Source organism: Piliocolobus tephrosceles, chromosome 18, assembly GCF_002776525.5.
Source record: "Piliocolobus tephrosceles isolate RC106 chromosome 18, ASM277652v3, whole genome shotgun sequence".
Lineage (NCBI taxonomy): Eukaryota > Metazoa > Chordata > Mammalia > Primates > Cercopithecidae > Piliocolobus > Piliocolobus tephrosceles.
The window spans coordinates 4790108-4810928 of record NC_045451.1 but is presented as its reverse complement, the minus strand read 5'-3'; the positions used below and the strand labels follow the sequence as shown (position 1 = coordinate 4810928).

At 37.0% G+C, this 20821-nt stretch overlaps 1 protein-coding gene across 2 annotated transcripts in view; it reads left to right on the top strand.

Moving 5' to 3' along the window:
* The window catches only part of ZNF407 (zinc finger protein 407), a 464509-nt gene that overhangs the window by 308198 nt on the left and 135490 nt on the right, over positions 1-20821 (top strand). For both annotated transcript variants that reach the window (XM_026455189.2, XM_026455188.2), the window contains one exon: positions 2275-2453. In XM_026455189.2, coding sequence (XP_026310974.1) covers positions 2275-2453 — 179 coding nt within the window. The remainder of the gene's footprint in view (positions 1-2274; positions 2454-20821) is intronic.

Here is a 20821-nt window from a genome sequence, read left to right as displayed (position 1 = left end):
TGATATGTAAATTTTAAAGGGAAAGCTGGCTGTGGTGTACTTGAAAACATACCAACATTCTGGCCTCGAAAACAGAAAACCTAGGTTAGGATTCTGCCTTAACCACTCACCAGCCGTACAGCCTGTGTAGCCAGCTTGTCATTGTGGTATTTACCTTCTTCTCTGTGGCTTGTGTAGCAGTCTTGACCTCAAGAGGGCCATGCTTGCCTTCAAAGGTGCCAAGTCAGTGGAGGTACCTGGCATGCGTTAGGTACTTACTCTTTTTTTTCCCTCTTACAGTAATTGTTAGTTCATAATAGGGAATTTATATATAAAGCAGGTTTTACAATTCAGTAGTGACTCATGAAAGAAAGAAGCTTGTGTGCATACATTCACTGTCTCGCATGTATTTAGTCTAAGATCTCAGGGAAATTTAACACCCAGATTGACAGAGACTTTGCCTAAAGCAAGTTGAAAATAGCTGGGAAAATATCTGTTATTCTAGTCCTTTTTTTATTTTTGAAAAAGGTGGTGTTATTTTAATTTTTAAAATATATATATTTAACATATAAAACTTTATGTTTGAAAAATAAGAGTAAGTGGGCATTGCAGTATAGCTGCATTAATATTTTGATGTATTTCTTTCTAGTCTTCTTCCTAGGTATAGAGGGATTTGATTTGTTCAATTTAATTATACTGAGCAGATTTAGTTGTACATGTGCATTTGATGACAAGCCCTGCCTGGAGATGGGAGGGAAGTAGCAGGAACTTTTCCAAAGGACAGTCTGGATGCAGGTACGAGACTGCTCCCAGAATACGAGATCCCCACTCATGAGGAACACATTTGCGTTTTAGCTTTGTCCAGAGTCTGTAGGAAAGGACATCCCTGTCCCTCTGTCTTGGAAATACCGTTCCTAGTGCTGTTTACATTAATTCTGCCTCACTTGGACGATACTTCCCATACTCCTTGTCAGGAGTGGATAGATACCATACTGAGTCTTTGAATTGCTAGCGTCATTGACTGCCTTTGTGTGTGAGAGATAACAATCATTTTCACTTCCTTGACCGTTATTTCCCCAGGTATATTCCCTGAAAAACAAACATGGTATAATTGAATATTATACACAAAAGCAATTCGAATAGAAGTGTTGAGGCAGTGTAGACCTACGTGAAGTTTCTTCTTAGAGCCTCCCATTCTGAAGTGCACTGTGAGATGTGTTGGCTAACTACCATTTCCTGATCTTATTTGGTCACGGAAATCTTTCTTCTAAGAACATCTTGCGGGATTTTGTTCTTCAGCAATACTTTTGGGAAACGGTGATAAACATATTGCTCTGTTTTCTTCTGGCATTTAATTTTGGTCTGTAGGAAATCTGAGGCCAGCGTGATTTTTTTGTTTCTTTCTAGATAACTCCTCAACACCTGCTTGAAATTGTATAGGGCTCTTTTTATTACTGTTCTAAAAATGACAAAGACGAAAGGAAAACAGCTCTGCGTGTGTATTCAGAAAGAGTCTAGACGTGCAGTCTCTGTGGCAAAGGAACTGACAGGGATAACAGAGCAAGCAGAACAGTTTGCCTCAAAAACCAGCACCCCCTTTCCAGTTGGCTGATTATTTCAGGCCTTGTATTTCTAATTCTGCCGGAAAACACTGGGAGAGGAGCCCACCCCTGATTTCAGTGGCACCGTGGCGTGGAATATACGGGGGCCCTCCGTGGTGTTTTCCATGTCATCACTCTTAAAAGCCTGTATCATCACAGAAAGCTCCATGGGATTCACGTGTTGTCCAAATATTGGAGTTGAGCCTGGGAGCTGTTTCTAGCTACAACTCCATCTTCAAATTATTTTAGAGCCCACTTAGAAGTACCTTGCTTGATAGAACTTAAAAGCCAGTGTCTTTGTTCCCCAAATGCTCTAAATTCAGTGGAAGCAACGGCGCTTACATTTTTGTGCCACTCCTCACTGGTGATAGGTGTGTTCTCAGGGTCAGCTGACACCTTCACTGCCCTCGAGTGGTACCAGAATAATTTGATATTAAAATAATAGTGCTTGGGATTTGGTATTTCTGGTTCTTCATAGAAATGAAGCTAAAAGACCAACTGAAAAATTCATACCAAGGTTATAAAAACTACCAGCCTCATAGGGCTGAGGTATTTTATAAGCTAATTGTTATGTGAGTACAGCACTTAAAATAGTACCAAACACATAGGGACATTGTTATCTAATGTCACTATGTGTAATGTAAGGTTATTGGTTTGACCTCAATTAGATTTACTTTTCTGTCTCACTTGGTAGGTCAAACTGTGCTGAAAATATCCGCAAACACATTCTGCATACTGGCAAACACGAAGGAGTCAAGATGTACAACTGTCCCAAGTGTGACTATGGGACCAACGTCCCTGTGGAGTTCCGGAACCATCTGAAGGAACAGCATCCTGACATCGAAAACCCAGACCTCGCTTACCTGCATGCTGGTAAGGACAGAAACTGTGAAAGTGCTTGTTTTTAACAGGATTTCATGGAATCACAGCGGTTATAATGCTATTTGTACATTACCATGATTTATTATAATGGAGTAGAGTATGTGATAGTATCTGCTTCAAGACCTATAAAAAAGTACGTTCCAGTTTTATCCCACCCAACTATGAAAACAGGACTTTTCAACCATATTTTATCAAAAAAGCAAATCTGACAAAGTAATTATTCTATGACTGTAAAGTTAATATTAGTAAATATTTAAAGCATCGTTGACCTGAAATGAGAGTAGTTGTTAAATCTTCATATTTTGACTAATTGCTAAAATTTTTTTTCTCAAAAAATGCTTGTGATTTGAAATGTTATGCCCTGTTTCTTGACACCATCATCTTCCAGCGAATGCCTAGAAAGAATGTGACCTGCGACCGCGAAGTCAAGCGTCGTGGGTGGTAACGGTGCTGTACGTCTCCCAGAAATTGGGAGGGGGCTGGCCCTGGGTTTGGGGAAGAGCTGGTGATGGGAGCGGCTGCTAAGAGGATTCTTGCCTCTTGGGTGGCAAGTCAGGCACTCTGGAAGGCGTCAGCGATGTGGGATGTGGCAGCACCTGCAGAGGAAAGCAGATCCGTCCCTCCAGCCCGACATGTTGTTTAATTGGCAAGTATTCCTTGGTGCCAACTCTCACCGTACAGAGCAGCAGAATGATGGATTATGGGTGAGAGGACCTATTTGAAGAGGTACGTACCCTGAAGTAAATTTAGAGAAGCCTTCCAAGATTTAACCCAAGCGGCAGAGTTTGAATAAGGCCCATTGATCAAGGATGTACTTTAAGCAGATGTTTTGGGACCTGTTAGAGCTGCTTTTAAACCCTTCTTCTCATTATTGGCCATATGACCTCAGGCAGGCTGACCTCACCAGGCCTGAGGTTTCCCGTATGTAAATCTGCTTGATAGTACCTACTAACAGGGTCATTGTGAGAATTTTAAAAGATAACGGCTATGAAGCTAGAAGAGTCTAGGAGTTTGAATGAACTATCCCTAGTCCCTGCTGTGGGCATGAACATTTTATGCCTCTGTGTGCCATATGAAGGGGTAGTTAGCAGTGGTACGAATGTGGGGATTATGATGTAAATCACACCAGAAATGTGAGGTTCCAGCTTCAAACACTTAAGCAGTGTTTGCTCGCGAAATATCTATGTTAAAAGGAACGTGAATAATTTAAGGTAGACTAGTTTTCTTAATACATTTGACGCTACAGAGATAGAGGCTTATTACTGTTCTTTCATATTTCTCAATTGATGTTCATAGGACTGACTTATTTAAGTAATGTCGAGTGTGTGGGTTAGTAATGTTTCTGCTATCCAGGGACTAGCAGGCCAACAAAACCAGAGGTCTCTGCTCATTCACTTTTGGTGAGGTTGTCACTGAAAAGGTTTTGAAACTAGACAGTTTATCAGCTTTAGTTCATAAAAACAGATAACGTCGAGTTGAAATATCTCTGGCCATAAGTACCTATGGGTTCTTCATAAATATGGACCCATAACTTTACAGATACCAGAAACACCCCCTGTGAAGGAGCTGCTCCTAGCAATGGCCAGGCCACAGGGACTAAATCCATGGTGCGCATCAGCAAAGTGTCCTCCTCGAGGTGGCCTTGCTCTGCCTCCTTTCCAGGTACAAGACTGACATATCTGTCTCTCTCTCCTATTATACCAGTTACACGTGAAAAACAGATTGTTCCCTAAAGTACAATGAGTAAATAAGAGAAAAATAAAAACATTACTTATCTTAAAAAAAAAAAGACTGTAAATACTGTGATTTGGTTGAGATAATATAAAGTCTAGTTGAGATAATATTTGGGAATTCATATATTAAAGTGAGGTATTTTATTTTTTATTTGAAAACAGTTCTGCCGAAAGAGGTTTGTGTGCAAATGTGCTATACCCTTGGTATCTCTACATTGGTGTATAACTGCAGTTATGTGATGTAATTCACACAAATAACACAAAACGAGTTCAGTGGAGACCCTGATTCAAGTCTTTATGTAAACACAAGTGTCTCTGAGCTTCACATTCCTTATTGAAGAGTCTAGGAGTTTGAATGAACTATCCCTAGTCCCTGCTGTGCAGCTGTAGGCGTGACCTTCGGAGAGGATGGGCTCCAACTTAAGCTTGATCATTCTCTTGATGTCTGGTCCTCAAAACTGCATTTTAACCCCGTGGATCTCAGTCTTCCTCCAAAGATGGAGCTAGTGACGCCTACCGCACAGAATGTGTGTGCCATCTAAATGGGATCATTTATACTGTATGTAAACTGTTTGACGTGATCATCTTTAGCATAAATGGTTGCTCAGTTTGTTTTTCCCTCTCTAGCAGAAGTTGATGATTCATTGTGTTTTTTTCTCAATCTTTTTGGCAACCAGTAAAATGATTTTTGTATCATTTTCTATTTCATATTCCAGAGCATGAAGGACTATATGTGAGCTCTAATTTTAGTTGTAGCCAGATAAGAAACACAAGACAAAAGTGGTTTATTTTTTTATTTTTATTTTTTTACTTTTTATTTTTATTTATTTTTAGTTGTTTATTTTTTATTATACTTTAAGTTCTAGGGTACATGTGCACAACATGCAGGTTTGTTACATATGTATACATGTGCCACGTTGGTGTGCTGTACCCATTAACTCGTCATTTACATTAGGTATATCTCCTAATGCTATCCCTCCCCTTCCCCCCACCCCACAATAGGCCCCGGTGTGTGATGTTCCCCTTCCTGTGTCCGGGTGATCTCATTGATCAATTCCCACCTATAAGTGAGAACATGCGGTGTTTGGTTTTCTGTTCTTGCGATAGTTTGCTGAGAATGATGGTTTCCAGCTGCATCCATGTCCCTACAAAGGACATGAACTCATCCTGTTTTATGGTTGCATAGTATTCCATGGTGTATATGTGCCACATTTTCTTAATCCAGTCTGTCATTGATGGACATTTGGGTTGCTTCCAAGGCTTTGCTATTGTGAATAGTGCTGTAGTAAACATACATGTGCATGTGTCTTTATATCAGCATGATTTATAATCCTTTGGGTATATCCCCAGTAATGGGATGGCTGGGTCAAATGGTATTTCTAGGTCTAGATCCTTGAGGACTCACCACACTGTCTTCCACAATGGCTGAACTAGTTTACAGTCCCACCAGTAGTGTAAAAGGGTTCCTGTTTCTCCACATCTTCTCCAGCACCTGTTGTTTCCTGACTTTTTAATGATTGCCATTCTAACTGGTGTGAGATGGTATCTCATTGTGGTTTTGATTTGCATTTCTCTGATGGCCAGTGATGGTCAGCATTTTTTCATGTGTCTCTTGGCTGCATAAATGTCTTCTTTTGAGAAGTGTCTGTTCATATCCTTTGCCCACTTTTTAATGGGGTTGTTTGTTTTTTTCTTGTAAATTTGAATTCTTTGTAGGTTCTGGATATTAGCTCTTTGTCAGATGAGTAGATTGCAAAAATTTTCTCCCATTCTGTAGGTTGCCTGTTCACTCTAATGATAGTTTCTTTTGCTGTGCAGAAACTCTTTAGTTTAATTAGATCCCGTTTGTCAATTTTGGCTTTTGTTGCCATTGCTTTTGGTGTTTTAGACATGAAGTCCTTGCCCATGCCTGTGTCCTGAATGGTATTGCCGAGGTTTTCTTGTAGGGTTTTTGTGGTTTTAGGTCTAACATTTAAGTCTCTAATCCATCTTGAATTAATTAATTCAGATTATGTTCTGTAAAAACAATAAATTTAAGAAGTTGATTTGTGTTATTAGTTCAATAGTTTAAGAAAAAGATGACTAGAAGGTCTCAAACTACCTGGAAATGGAATATTGCGTTTACAAATAATAATCTGTGGTTAAAAAAATAAACAGCCCAAAGTTTCTTTATTTTTTTTAACCATGATTATTTGTAAACGTAATATTCCATTTCCAGGTAGTTTGAGACTTTCTAGTTATCTTTTTTTAAAAACTATTGAACTAATAACACAATTCGACTTCTTAAATTTACTGTTTTTACAGAACATAATCTGAATTATTTTAATTCTTTAAAAATTTGTGTAGACTTTTTTATGCCCAGCAAATGGTGAGTTTTGGTAAATTTTTGAGACACCTGAGGAAAGAATACTTGGCACCAATGGTGTTTGTTCCCTGTATGTCAGTTACAGTGTTTAGTTTGTTCACTGTGTTGTTCAGATTGTCATATTTTAGTGCTTTTTAAAATGCCGGTTCTGTCAGCTGTTAAGAGGAGTATGTTAAAGTTTCCTACTATAATTGTGGGTTTATCTTTTAAAATTCTGTTATTTTTGGCTTTACATATTTTGAAGATGTATCACCAAGTACTCAGGACTTAGGGTTGTTTTAGATACAGACACGCACACATAATTATGAAATATTTCTTAGTAGCAATATCTTTCGCCATAATTCTGAGTTTCATATTGGTATACCTACACCAGATTCCTTATAAGCAGCTTATAGTTGTATTTTGTTTATCTGCTGGGGCAATTTTTATCTTTTACATTAAATATTTAGTCTTTTACTTTAGTATTTATACTTAATGTAATTATTGGTATATTCATCATAGTCAAAACTCCAGAATACCCTAATGTCCCTCAAGCAGAATGTACAAAGGTTGTATATTCACATAATAGAATACGTCAGTGAGAATGAATGAACTACAAGTACAGGCAACAATGTGAAATGTCTCACAGTCATATCATTGGATGAACCAAGCCAGTCACCAAGGAGTATGTTTTATATTATTGCGTTTATATTAAATATAAAAACAGATAAAACTACTCTATGATGTTAGAAGTCAGAGTTTATTTTCCCTTGTGGGCACCAGTCGCTGAATAAAGTACAGTGGTGCTAGTAAGATTCTGATTCTTAATCCCAATATTGAGACATGGTTGTGTTCAATTTGAGAAATTCATCAAAGTCTCTTCTATGAGTTGTATTCTGTATATACCTAAAAAAAAAAAAAATACCCTTCTCCACATCCAAGTTTCTGAAGAGGTTCATTTAGGCCCAATCTAGATCTAATAGGATGAGATTTTACAGTCACATAAATCTTCACAAAATTGACATCAAACTAAAAATAGGTTTCTGTCATTGTATGATTTTTCTTCTATTTTGTAAAATCTATTTCATCTCAAAAATTATCTTGATTTGATCTCTTCAGTTTTAACAATTATATTTCTACCATGTCGCCCATCCGTAAGTAAGCTTGGTACTCATTCACTACATTTGGACCAAGAATTAAATGCATGTGTGTGTTTACAACACCAGTGGCCTTCAGTCTGACCCCATGCATAGTTCACTTCAGCAGGGATAGCTCACAATGCTTTCAACATAACACCAGAGAAAGGGAAGTGAAGACAGGGAAGCCAGAGGGGAAGGGCTGAGGAGAGGTTGCTCAACCTTCTCTGATTGTGCCTAAGAAGAGATGTTTTTTTCTTGTCAGTTCCAAGCAGCAGACTTATAGTTATGCCTTTATGGCTCAAGGAGCCTGTTTGCTATTGAAATAGCACTTATTGCTCATGAATGAATGAACAATAAGTGGGGAAGACCCACGGGTAGTGTGGTCACTTTCTGAGCCTATGTGCAGTGCATCAAAGCTATGCGGTTGATTTACTTATTTCTTATTTCTCTCTGAGACCTTAAATGTGGTAAGTGTTGGTGTCTTTTCCAAAGGTAATGATTACAAAGTGTTCTCTTTTCAGGGAGAATTGAGTATTATGTAATGATATGGTATTTTTCTTAATTTCCTTTATTTTTCTACCCTCATACTTTTGTAGCACATTTCAATTGATTTTATTTTCATCAGTTTTTACATATGCTACGACTTGGTCATATAAGGATGTACATTAGATTGTTACCTGTACAGAGTGATAACACTTGAAATTATCATATTCTCTTCAAAAATTGGGGATTTTGTATTCTTCTCTAAGATGATCAACTTCGTATTCTCTATAACGTGTATTATTTAACTGCATTCCCTACATTTGCCTCTTCCCAGTTATAAGAATAAGAATTTGAAAATTTGACTCTCATCAAAACCCCAAGTCCCTTTTTCTTCCTCATGGTAACTGTTCATTTAAATTAAATCTATTTGATTCCTTAATGCTTTCCAAGTACATCTCTTTATCCTTAGGCAGCTGAAATTTCATTCTACCTCTGAGCCCATTTACTTAATCTATTGCAGTTAACGTAAAACAGCTATAGTCTTTCGTCTTAGCCATTACCCCTTATTTAGCAATATATTCAAATTTCCTACATAAAAAAATTCCTTCATCATTAATTAGAACCATTAGTGTTCAATACATAGAACCTTGTAGAATAGAATGCAGTCTTCTCCCAAATTCCTCTTGGCCCTCTATTTTTAACCCAGTTGCTTTCATCCCCTTTTGTTAGTTAGATGCTCTGACACATGTCATGACATTTTGTACAATAATTCATTTTCTGAAAAGGTCCAAAAATCTCAGAAAATCCTGACAGCTTCTCATTGGTTCTTCCTTACATAAACCAATTATTACTTCAACCTAAAAAGGAACGAAATTTTTCCTGACATGATTGCCTTTGGTAAATCCGTGCTGACTCACTCCTATTAAATTGTACTTCTCCAAATGTATCATTAAGCTCATCCATAAGTATCATCTCAAATTTATTTCCTAATATAGATGTTAGATTTACAGGTCTATAATTTTCAGCCTCTCCTCTCTTTCTTTTTAACCTTCAGACTGGATTCCTTGTTTTCCAGTCTCCTGATACTTCACCACTAACAAAAGACTTCCTAAAATAATTAACACTTCAGCAATTTGATTCTTTCACCTCAGACATCATCCATGGGTTAATTTACTGTTTTTCTTAAGTGCTGCTAAATGTCTTTGTTCCTTTCATACTCCCGTCCAAATACTCCTGTGCTGTTTGCCATAGCAATACCCTTGATGTCCATTATGGCTCAACACATTTAGTATTTTGATAGCTGATAATTTTTCTTCTTTCCCTTTCTCACTCTCATGCCTGTTGGAATCCCTAAGTTTAGAAGGAACTCTCTTACATACTTCATCATCTATGAGTGAATAATGTCAGAACAATATTTTTCATCATCCTAGTGTTTTCAGTAATGTAATTGGTATCCAGGAAAATTGCATTTGTGGATATTTATCAGTAAACATACTGTTTACTGAGAAGCAGATCTTTGACCTGATCTCCACCTCTTTTTTCTTGAGTAATATACTGAAAGAGTTTTTTTCAAAGCTTTCTAATGATACATTTTAAAATAGTTTTACAACCGGGTGCGATGGCTCACGCCTGTAATCCCAGCACATTGGTTGGCTGAGATGGGTGATCACCTGATGTCAGGACTTTGAGATCAGCCTGGTCAATGTGGTGAAACCCTGTCTCTACTAATAGTACAAAAATTAGCTGGGCGTCATGGTGGGCGTCTGTAATCCCAGCTACTTGGGAGGCTGAGACAGGAGAATTGCTTGAACTGGGAAGCGGAGGTTGCAGGGAGCCGAGATTGCACCATTACACTCCAGCCTGGGCGACAAGAGTGAAACTCTGTCTCAAGATTAAATAAATAAAAATAAAATAGCTTTCCATTTCATCTTTTTAAGAATAACTAGATGCCAGCATTCTTCAGTACGCATATCTTCCTTTATCTGCCTAACACTATGGAGCAGTGTCAGAGAAGCTCTTGCTCCTTCCCGCCATCCGCCTGCAAGAGGATGATCCTAATTGTTCTAGAGTGATCCAAATGGTAGTTATGTATGGTTTCCTTATGTTTTCATTAGCTAGTAAGTAGTAATGAAGACCTGTTTTTCGTGCTATCACATTTTGCCTTTTCAATTAGAAAGAATCGTAAATAGTATCTGTGCCAAACTTTTCTCTAGACCATTGAATCTTCAAAACAAATCTTGTTGATACATATTATTCTCAATTTAATGGTTTTGAAAAATCCATCCTCAAAAGGTTATGTTGCTTGAGGATGCATAACTACAGTGTGGCTCCATAAAATTCGCACCTGTCTTCAGAGTCTTACAGTTACAGAACCCTGCTGTACAGGAGTTTTTAAAATCATTGGTCAGCAGGTTAATGAAATTTTTCCAGTGGAAACCTTAAAAATTTAGAGTTTTAAGATTTCAAATAATCTAAACACATATATTAGGAAGTAGAATAATAGGTAATACTGTAAAACCAAATCTTTTCACAGTTGTACCTCTCCTGCCTAGTACAGAGCCCGTCGCGCAAATGGATGGGTGGAGTCAGATGAACTAGGTTTCAGGATACACTTTGTCACCATTGAGATGTGCAACTTTGAACAAGTCACTCAAGCATTTGGTGTCTGTTTTCTCAACTGCAAAAAGAGTAACATTGTTTGGCTTTTCTTTTGAACATGCGGTTCAAATTAGATAATCCATATGAAAGAACTTGAAAATTGTAAAGTTATTCTTTTAAGAAAGTTACTGGATTTTGTTACTGCTATTTTGATAGTAGCAAACTAGAAGGAAAAGACGAATGATTTTTTTGCACGTATTTCAAGTTGCTATTAAGGGTAATGAATCTCACAACAATAAACATATATATATGTGTACACATTAGTATTCATACATATATATTAGTGTAACAGTCTGAGCACATACTAAAATTAGGGCTACAGAAGGCCTACTTAAAACTTTTCAGAGTAGAAACTTACCATTTAAATAATGTATTTAAATTATTTCTTTTCTTTGTATGTTACCTATGTTGAAGAAAAAAGCCAATCTCTGTTAGATATTTAAAGATGTTTATCCTGTGCCAAATATGAGTGACCATGGCCTATGACACAGCCACAGGAGGTTCTAAGAACATGTGCCCAAGGTGTTTGAGTTATAGCTTGGTTTATATATTTTAGGGAAACAGAAGTTATAGCCAAAGACATCAATCAATACATGTAAGGTATACATTTGTTCGGCCCAAAAAGGTAGGACATCTCGAGCAGGGAGTTGGAGAGCTCACATGTCATAGGTGGATTCAAAGATTTTCTAATTGGCAGTTGGTTAAGTTAAACTTTGCCTGAAGACTTGAAGCCAGCAGGAAGAAACGCTTGAGTTAAGATAAGGGGAGTTGTGGAAGCCAGGGTTCTTACCAGCTACAGAGAGAATGGATGGTAAAGGTCTCTTTTAGGACCTGAAAAGGTGTCAGACTGTTAGTGAAGTTTCTGCTGGATCTGGAGAAGATATGGAAAGGGGATTCTCTACAGAATGCAAATTTTCCCAATAAGAGATGGCACTCCAGGACCATTTCAAAATATGTCAAAAAATATATTTTGGAGGTAAAATACTTTGATTTCTTGTAAGACCTGCTATCTGTCACATAATGCTATACCAGAGTCAAGTTGGTGTTGAATATCTTCTTGCTACAAAGAGGCTGTTTTGTCAATCTTATGATCTATATTTTAATGTTAATGCTGGCCAGTTGTGCCTGAACTCCAAAGGGAGGACCTTGTAGGGAGGCCTGTCCCTCCGGCCTTCCCTTCAGGGCCTGAACTAGTTTTTCAGGTTTCTTTGGGATCTCTTTGGCCGAGAAGGGGTCCATTCAGTCAGCTGGCGGGAGCGCGGGGGCTTAGAATTTTTTTTTTTTTGGATTTTATCTACTACACTCTATAGTTTTAAAACTTTTTTTAAAAGAATATCATCCTGAAAAAGTATCCTTTCTACTGTATATTTTAGCGTTCTGTAAAGTCCTGAATGGCATTCATGAATTTATGATAAAGTTAGAGTGCACAATTAAAACCCAGCTTTGGATGGTAACACCTAACAAGATTGGCCGAACTGGCTCTCAGGCTCGCAGCTCACTCACGCTCATCCTCTCACTATAGGACCTTAAAGAAAAGTTGTAAAGTGATGTTTAACTTTTTTCCAGAAAAACCCATATTCTCCCCCTCCTTGGGTGTGCTGGCCGAGCGTGATGGCCTGTATGATTCGAGCTACACCAGCGCCTCCTTCCCGGCTCCCTTCCCTGCTGCACCAAGGACACACAGCCACGTGGCATTCTCTTACCTCATGGCAGGCAGCATTGCGATCTTATCAGAGCTCACATTTGCAGCATTCATGAACTGGATTCTGAAAGTTAAAATAGTTTAAAAAAAAAAAGTAAGCAAAATTGAAAATTGTGATCTTATCCCCTCTGACAGCTTCATTTATCAAAATTTTAAGGGAAAAAATTGATTGTGGAAAGTTATGGTGGGGGCAGTATGATTTTATCAGGTAATTGATGTGGTTTTTTATATAGACTTTTTATCAACTATTTAATTCAATATAATTTATATATTTTAAAAATGTGCACACCCTCACACACATATTTTGACCCCCACCTAAATGGCAGTTTTAGATGAGGAAACAAAGATCCTGTTGCCCAGTCATGTTGCTGCTACTGCAGAACAGGTTACTGTTCCAACGGAAGCAGTCCGCTGAAGAACAGCATGACAAGTCTTTCAAATTATCAGGGAAATTTAGATACATTGTTTCATTAGCTTTGAAATGTAGTTCAGAATATGAAGTAATGCACATTATTACTCTTTGCAATTTCATTTATTTCTATTTGCAGTGAGGAAAATTACCATTTAGCAAGTTTTTAATCTTAAATGATTTTAAACTTACAGAAACGTTTGCAGAAATAGCACAGGGAGTTCCATATCTCCTTCACCCAACTTGCCCAAATATTAATATCAACCATAACCATACTACTTACGAAAGCCTGAAAATTTAGCATTAATACGTTGCCATTTTCTATGTTGCATTCTTGTGTTCGGAGTTTATCATTTTTCCACTCACATCCTCCTTCGTTCCCAGAATTCAGCCCAGGAACCAACATTCCTTTTAGTTGCCATGTCGTCTTAGTCTTCTCCAGTCCAGGACAGATTTTCAGTGTCTTGGCACTTTTGAGGAACATGGGTTTGCTATTTTGTAGAATGTGTCTTAATTTGGAATAATGTAATGTTTACTCATGATGTGATCAAAGTCATTTAAGAAAACACCAGAAGAAATGTGTGCTGTGCCTGGAGCACCTTGTGACTGAGGACGTCCGCCCGGCCCATGGAGTGAGGCGGGATCTTCAGAATCCTCCACTGGCAGCTTCCTGGTTTTACCTTTTTAATCAGTACACATCTTAGAGAAAGCCTTTCAGACCACGAAAATAGCCTATTTCTCTCCAGTCATTTGCCCCATAATTTTGACATTCATTAGTTTATCCTGCCTGCATAAGGTCTGTGATGCTTAAATTGTGTTTTTTTCCTTTTCCTTCATTTCTTCTACATTTAATAATTGGAATTATTCTGTAAGGAATGGTAGTCGGTTCCCTCTTTCCCAAATTTTTGTTCCATTTCTTTTTATAAGTGTGGAGGTATTTTATCCTGAGGTTTATAATCCAATACCATTGTGGCTTCTTTTCTTACTGAAACCACTCCTGCCTTAACCACTGCCCCCTCTTTCCAGTCAGCTCCTGTGCCCTGTGTGCACCCCCATCCTTTTAGAGACATCTCTTTACTTTTCAGGCACCACAGTGTTCTATGGGTTCATCTTGTGTTTTCCTTGCCATGGTCCAGAAATGAATCACTACTTTAAGGAGACCTGGTTCCTTTGGTTGGAGAATGGTATTTATAAGCCAAGATGTATATACTGTGTGGACTTACTGCTTCTGTGTGCCACTGCTTCTAGGCCTTCTCAGCAGATAAACAAGGAAGTGTAGGTATGTGTACTAAATCCTGCCTTCCTGTGAATATAGATTTTTTTTCTATCTCTCTATCTAGAACATAAATTATTCGAGACCTAAATGTAAGAAATAAAACTGTAAAAACCCTTCAAAAGGAACATACAGATAAAGCTTTATGACCTTGAATTAGGCCATTGTTGCTTGGATATTACTCCAAAAGAACAGATAACAAAAGGAAAACATAAGTTGAATTTCATCAAAATTAAAGATTTTGTGCTTCAAAGGGCACCATCAAAAAGATGAAAGAAAAACTTATAAAATGAGAAAAAATATTTTGCAAATCTATCTGATAATGGCTTTGTATCCAGAATATATACAAAGCACTCTGTCACTCAACAAGAGCAAGGCAAATAACCTGTTTTAAAAATGGACAAAGGATCAAAATAACTATTTCCCCAAGGCCACATGCAAGTGGCCGGCAAGCCATGGGAAATGCGCTCAGCACCATTACTGGTGAGGAAAATGCAAATAAAAACCACAGTCAAATTCCACAGCTAGGTTTTTTTATTCCTTTTGGCAGTTATTAATAGAGATGCTTTAAACATTCACATATAAGATTCTGTGACTATAAGATCTCATTTTCTTGGGTATATACCTAGAAATGAGATCCCTGGATTATATGGTATACTTAACTGTCTAAAAAAAAACTGTTGAACTATTTTTCAAACTGTCTGTGCATAGTATGTTCCCGCCAGCAATCTGTGAGTTCCCGTCACTCCATGTCCTCACCAGGAGCTGATGGTGTGGTTTTAATTTGTATTTAACGGATCGCTAATGATGTTGAGCATCAATTCATGATTATTTGGCATCTGTATATTTTCTTTGATGAAGCATCTTTTGAAATGCAATATTTTTTCCCCTTTCTTCATTAGGTTGAGTTTTGAGATCACTTTTATTTTATATTTTTGACCTGAGACCTTTGAAATATGATTTGTAAATATTTACTCCTAGTCTGAGACATGTCTCTTTTTTTCCCTCTTAACAGTGTCTGTCATAGAGAAAAGTCATAATATTCATAAGGTCCAGTTTATTAATTTTTTCCTTTATGCTTTGAGCTTTTGATACAATATCTAAAAGCTATTTGCCTAACTTGACTTACAAAGAATAATTTATATATTTTCCTCTAGAAGCTTTATGCTTTTATTACACTTTACATTTAGGTCTGTGATCCATTTGGAGTCATATTTTGTATAACATATAAGGTGTAGGTCAAAGTTCTTTATCTTGCATGCAGATGTCTCATTTTGTTCAGCAACATTTATTGAAAATACTGTCCTTCCTTTCAATTGCCTTTGTTCTTTTGTTGAAAATAAGTTAGCAACATTTCTCTGGGTCAGTTTGTTTACTCTGTTACCCTAGCAATTTCTGAAATTAAGCTTACATGGGTTTTACATTTTATCCTTAAAATGCCACAGTTGGATATGTGCATTTCCCTTCGACTTCATGTGTCCATCTCCTCCCTCATCTGAGACGTAGTTTAAACTCACCACAAATGTGTTTGGTGTGTCACTGGCTCTTCTTTGTCCTGAATGACTTTCGACTCAGCCTGATATTTGTTAATAACCAAGCATTCAAAAAAAAAAAAAAAAACTTAGGTGCAAATAAAATGAGATCTGCATATTTACATTCAGAATGTAATGCCTAGTAAAATTTTTATTCTCAATTCTTTATGTTATCAAATAAGAAAATGTGTTCACTTTTTGTGTATGATATGATTCTGATGAGTTTCTCTGGTGGTAAATAATACTCACCAATTTAGTATTTTGCATTCACTATATTTTTCTCATTAACAAAGAAATATGCTTTAATTAAAAAAAAAAAAAAAAAAAAACTACGACTGCCACCTCATACCTATTCAGATGCCTCCTGTCAGAAAAATAGAAAATCGCGAGTGTTGACAAGGATGTAAGAAGTTAGTAAGTACCCTTGTGCGCTGTTGAAGTGACTGTACAGTGGTACAGCTGCCATTTAAGCGGAATGGCAGCCCCTCCAGGAACGAAACATAGAATTACCATATTATCCAGCAGCTCCACATCCAGAATCATTGAAGGCAAGGTCTTGAACAGGTATTTGTACACCCATGTTCATAGCAGCACTATTAATAGTGAAAAAGTGGAAGAAACCCAAACGTCCGTCAACAGAAGAATGGATCAACAAAGTTTGTTATATATTGTACAGTGGAGCATTACTCAGCCTTAAGAAGGAAGGAAAATGTGGCACATGCTGTTACGTGGATGAACCTGGAGAATAATATGTTAAGTTAAACAAGCCAGTCACACAAGATGGCTTACGCTGATAAGTGTAATTCCATTATAATTCCACTTACAGATGATGTGCCTAGAGTAGTCAAGGTCACAGAGATAGAAGGTAGAATGGTGGGTGCCAGGAGCTGGAGGGAGGGAAAATGGGGAGTTGTGTGACCAGGCAGAGTTACAGTATTGTAAGATGAAAGAGACTAGTTGTGCAGCAGTGTGATGGTACTTAATTAACACTGCTGAAATGTCCACATAGAACTGGTTAGGATGGTAAATTTTATGTATGTTTTACCACAATTTTTTAAAATTACAAATACAAAAATAATTATGTACCCCTATATTTTGTATCTTTCACACATACCCATTTTAGAAGATATTAAATAGATATCTTGGTCGGTGAAGTGCCATTCAGGGCAGAGATTTGATTGGGATGGGCAAAGTGGAAGTGGGCAAGAGTGAATACAAAAATTATACTAAATGGCTTGACCCTCTGAAATTTAATAGACTAAATGTATGTTATATGATATGTGCTAGTCAGTGTTTGAAATATATCAATTTAATGAGGAAAAATATGAAGTAAAATATTTGAACTTACAGACAGGTTTACACTTCCTTGTTTTCTTTTTTTAATTTTTCCTAAGATTAAAAACACTTTGACGCATTCTTTTAATAGGTAAAAATTTATCCTTGTAAAGGAATCGCTTAAATCCCCTAATAGCTTTTACTGCAGCAGAATATAGTGTAGACCCCAACTAGATAAAATAGCATTTTTGATGGCTGGTCTAGATCCTTCTGAAAAGCTGCGCAGACTTGTTCACTCTTGTCATTGCTCTTAGTGTCGTTTGTTGAGGAGCATGTCAGTGTGATTGACGGGAAGTCATTCTTTCGTCTTGTGAAAAATTACAATTTTAGTGCATGCCTAAAATAAAAGCCTAGCATAAATGGTTTCCTGTTTGTGAAGGAAAAGGCAAGATTCTTTCACAAGTAGTGTAGATGAGTTTATTCACCATTGTATGGAATATACATTTTTTTTTTTTTCTCATTGGGAGAGTACTTTTAATGGGGAACTACCTTTTAGGATTTTTCTCCACATTCCTTGTCTGGTTTCATTAAGTTAATATGAATTATAATACCAGTTTCCTTCCAGATGTTGGCCAGGAATAAATTTGAACTTTGCTGTCTTAAATAGAAACAACATCTCAAGCTAAATAAATCCTTTTGCATTTTGGAGTAAGGTTTTTGTCAATTAATCGCTCTTAGCTGGGCATGGTGGCTCATGCCTATAATCCTAGCACTTAGGGAAGCCAAGGCGGGTGGATCACCTGAGGTCAGGAGTTCGAGATCATGGCCAACATGGTGAAACCCCTTCTCTACTAAAAATACAAAAATTAGCCAGACGTGGTAGCGCGCACGCCTGTAATCCCAACTACTCAGGAGGCTGAGGCAGAAGAATCACTTGAACCCGGGAGGTGGAGGTTTCAGTGAGCCGAGATCATGCCACTGAACTCCAGCCTGGGTGACAGAGCAAGACTGTCTCTCAAAAACAAACAAACAAAAATTAATCGCTTTTTGTGATAAATGTCTTGGAATGATTAAATAAGCTAATATTTGCAAAGTACTCAAAATAGTACCTGCCACATATTAAGTACTCTGTAAGTATTTAGTTAATAAAATATATAACTGAAATTACCCTATGTCATTTATATTCATTTTAATTATGCCAGTAGGTGCTGCTCTTGAGTGACAAGAGTCAGTATTCTAAGGTCCATTTTATATTAACATATGTGACCTAGATTGTTGGCACAACTTGCATGTTCACGTTTATATACTCAGTTCTCTTGATTAGAAACAAGACTATTTGTAATAAATAGACTTTGTTTTAAAGAATCCATTTGTACAAAATGACAGAGACATGAAAATGCTCAGATGGTTCTCTTGAAATTTTAATACACTATTTGGTAGTATTAGAAGTTGTCTTCATCTAAAGCTTTATTATTTTGAAACACACCAAACTCATAACTCTTCTCATTTATCAGGTAGCTCAGTCCCACAGTTTGACATTCTTTATGTTAGTAACTAAGTATTTATTGAATCTATTGACATTTTCATAGAGCATCTGGTCAACACCGAAATGTGGAAGTACTTCTTGGTGTTTTGCAAATAAAACATCGGTAGGATTAGGCTTTGTTAGATTAACCTTGTTGCTCAGACAAAGCAAGCTTTTTGCTTAAATTAGGGACCAGATAGAATCCCTCTGTGCACATTTAATTGTAATAAATTATTTCAGTTTTTTTGGCAGTGCTCTTGCCACTTGAAGGAGTGTTAGAAATAGTGTGTGGCAATGTAGTTGCAACTCATGTAACTCCACTTGTAAACATGGATGATTAATCTGAATTGCATTCTAAGAAAATATGTTAGGAGGACATTTTAAAAATGTTTGATGTTCAATTTGAACATATTAAATTTTTTAATATCTTTTTTACATTGACAAGGACAGTTGAAATCCAGGGCTATCTATTTTTATTATTTATGGAGGGTCAATCTGGGTGTGTTTATCTTCTAGGCATTAAGATGTCAAGATATTACCTGTTACATTAATATGCATAGTCATTTTCACTCAAAGTGTAGGAAACACTATTTTATCATCATAGTGTAGACAAAATGGAATGTTTGGCCTAAGATTTTTGATATAGACCCGAAACCTGACGTGTTAGTTTATGCAGCCGTTTTATCTGAGTGTTTGTTTAGTGAGACTCCGCCCCTGCACATTTAGGCTTACTCTCTGCGTCCCTCTCAGTGAGTCCCAGGCTTCCACATGAGGAAGTCACAGACCGTTACCACCACCCAGCTGTGCCCACCTCCTGAGAAAACAGAAGACCCTGTAAGGGGTTCTCAGGTGTATGTCTAGTTCCTTCTCTTGCTAAACCAGCCACAGGTAGGATCTTTGACTCTGTATGAACCTGTGTTTAAAACCTATACCAAGAGGATTCTAAACAGTAGGCATACAGGGATTCCAGTTGTGTTGGATTTGCACTGAGGAATCAGAACAGGAAGGTACCACCCCATTTCAGAAATATGGTGATAGGAACTTTCTGTAATGACAAATAATTAATGAAAACATTTTTATTTGCTGATGATTTCAGAATCATCATGGAAAAGCTGAATTAATAGTTCTCAAACTTTTTGGTGAGAGAGATTTTATAAACTTCGAGTTTGTGAAATTTATAGCGTTGAAAACACATTTTAAAAGTTCTGACAAGACTAGAAATGAATTCATTTGAGAAGTTATAACTAGCCTTGTGTTCATACATGCCAGATTATCACCAAACAAATTTTGGACATTTTGTTCCCATGATATAAGATTGATAAAGAAAAGTGAAAGGTGCTTTAGGAAGGCACCCCCGAGCATATGACCTGTGTGGAGCGTCTGGAAATTTCTTCCACAGCCATATTGTTTCTGTTCGAGAGTCTGGGCAAGATCTAGAAAGCAGCATTGAGTCAATTCCATTTTATTCTAGGTAATTGACCAGATCATACATGGTAACAACTATTTTATACGAGCAATCACTATTTGCCAGATATTAGGCTGTTTTTAAGAGTATAATTTAATTTTCAGAACAATCTTATGCTACCATTAGTTTTAATTTAATGGTATGGTAGGAAAAATGAGGTAAAATAACTGACTAAAACTTAAAAGACTAGCACTGGAGTTTGAAGCCAGCCTTTGGTTTCTGTATAACCACTATTATGCTACTATTTTATGCTAGATAATTGACAGTGTTATATGTGCTGCTTGGATGAAATGTCACCATCCCAAAAGTGTTTTTTCAGTCAGGGTTCAATCACAGAAGCAGAACCACTTTGAGTGATGTAGAATAAGGGATTTATTGTAGGGATGAGACCTTTCATAACTGTGAGAGTTAAAACCTTAAAAGTGGTTCTAATGGAATGAATTCAGTTTTATGTATGAAAACCCACTTTAAACCAAGAAGTTTTAAATATGTCTACCACATTTTAGACGTATCACATGTTGGATTTTCTTAGCAAAATACAATTCTTTGATCACCAAGCAAGTGATCAGTTAGATCAAAGACCAAATTCTGAACATTAAGTTTTAAAAATGTAATATATAACCAGATTTGAATCAATCATTAAAATTTCACAGATATCTTTCTGCTCTTAACTATATACCATGGGAAAAGGTGGTGTCTCTAGTTAAGATTATACTTGGTAGATCTGGAAATGCTCTGTATTCCACAATACCCATGGCTCACATGTGATATTATTATCATCTGCATAATGTTCATATTCAGGATTTTTGCAGCTGTGTTTC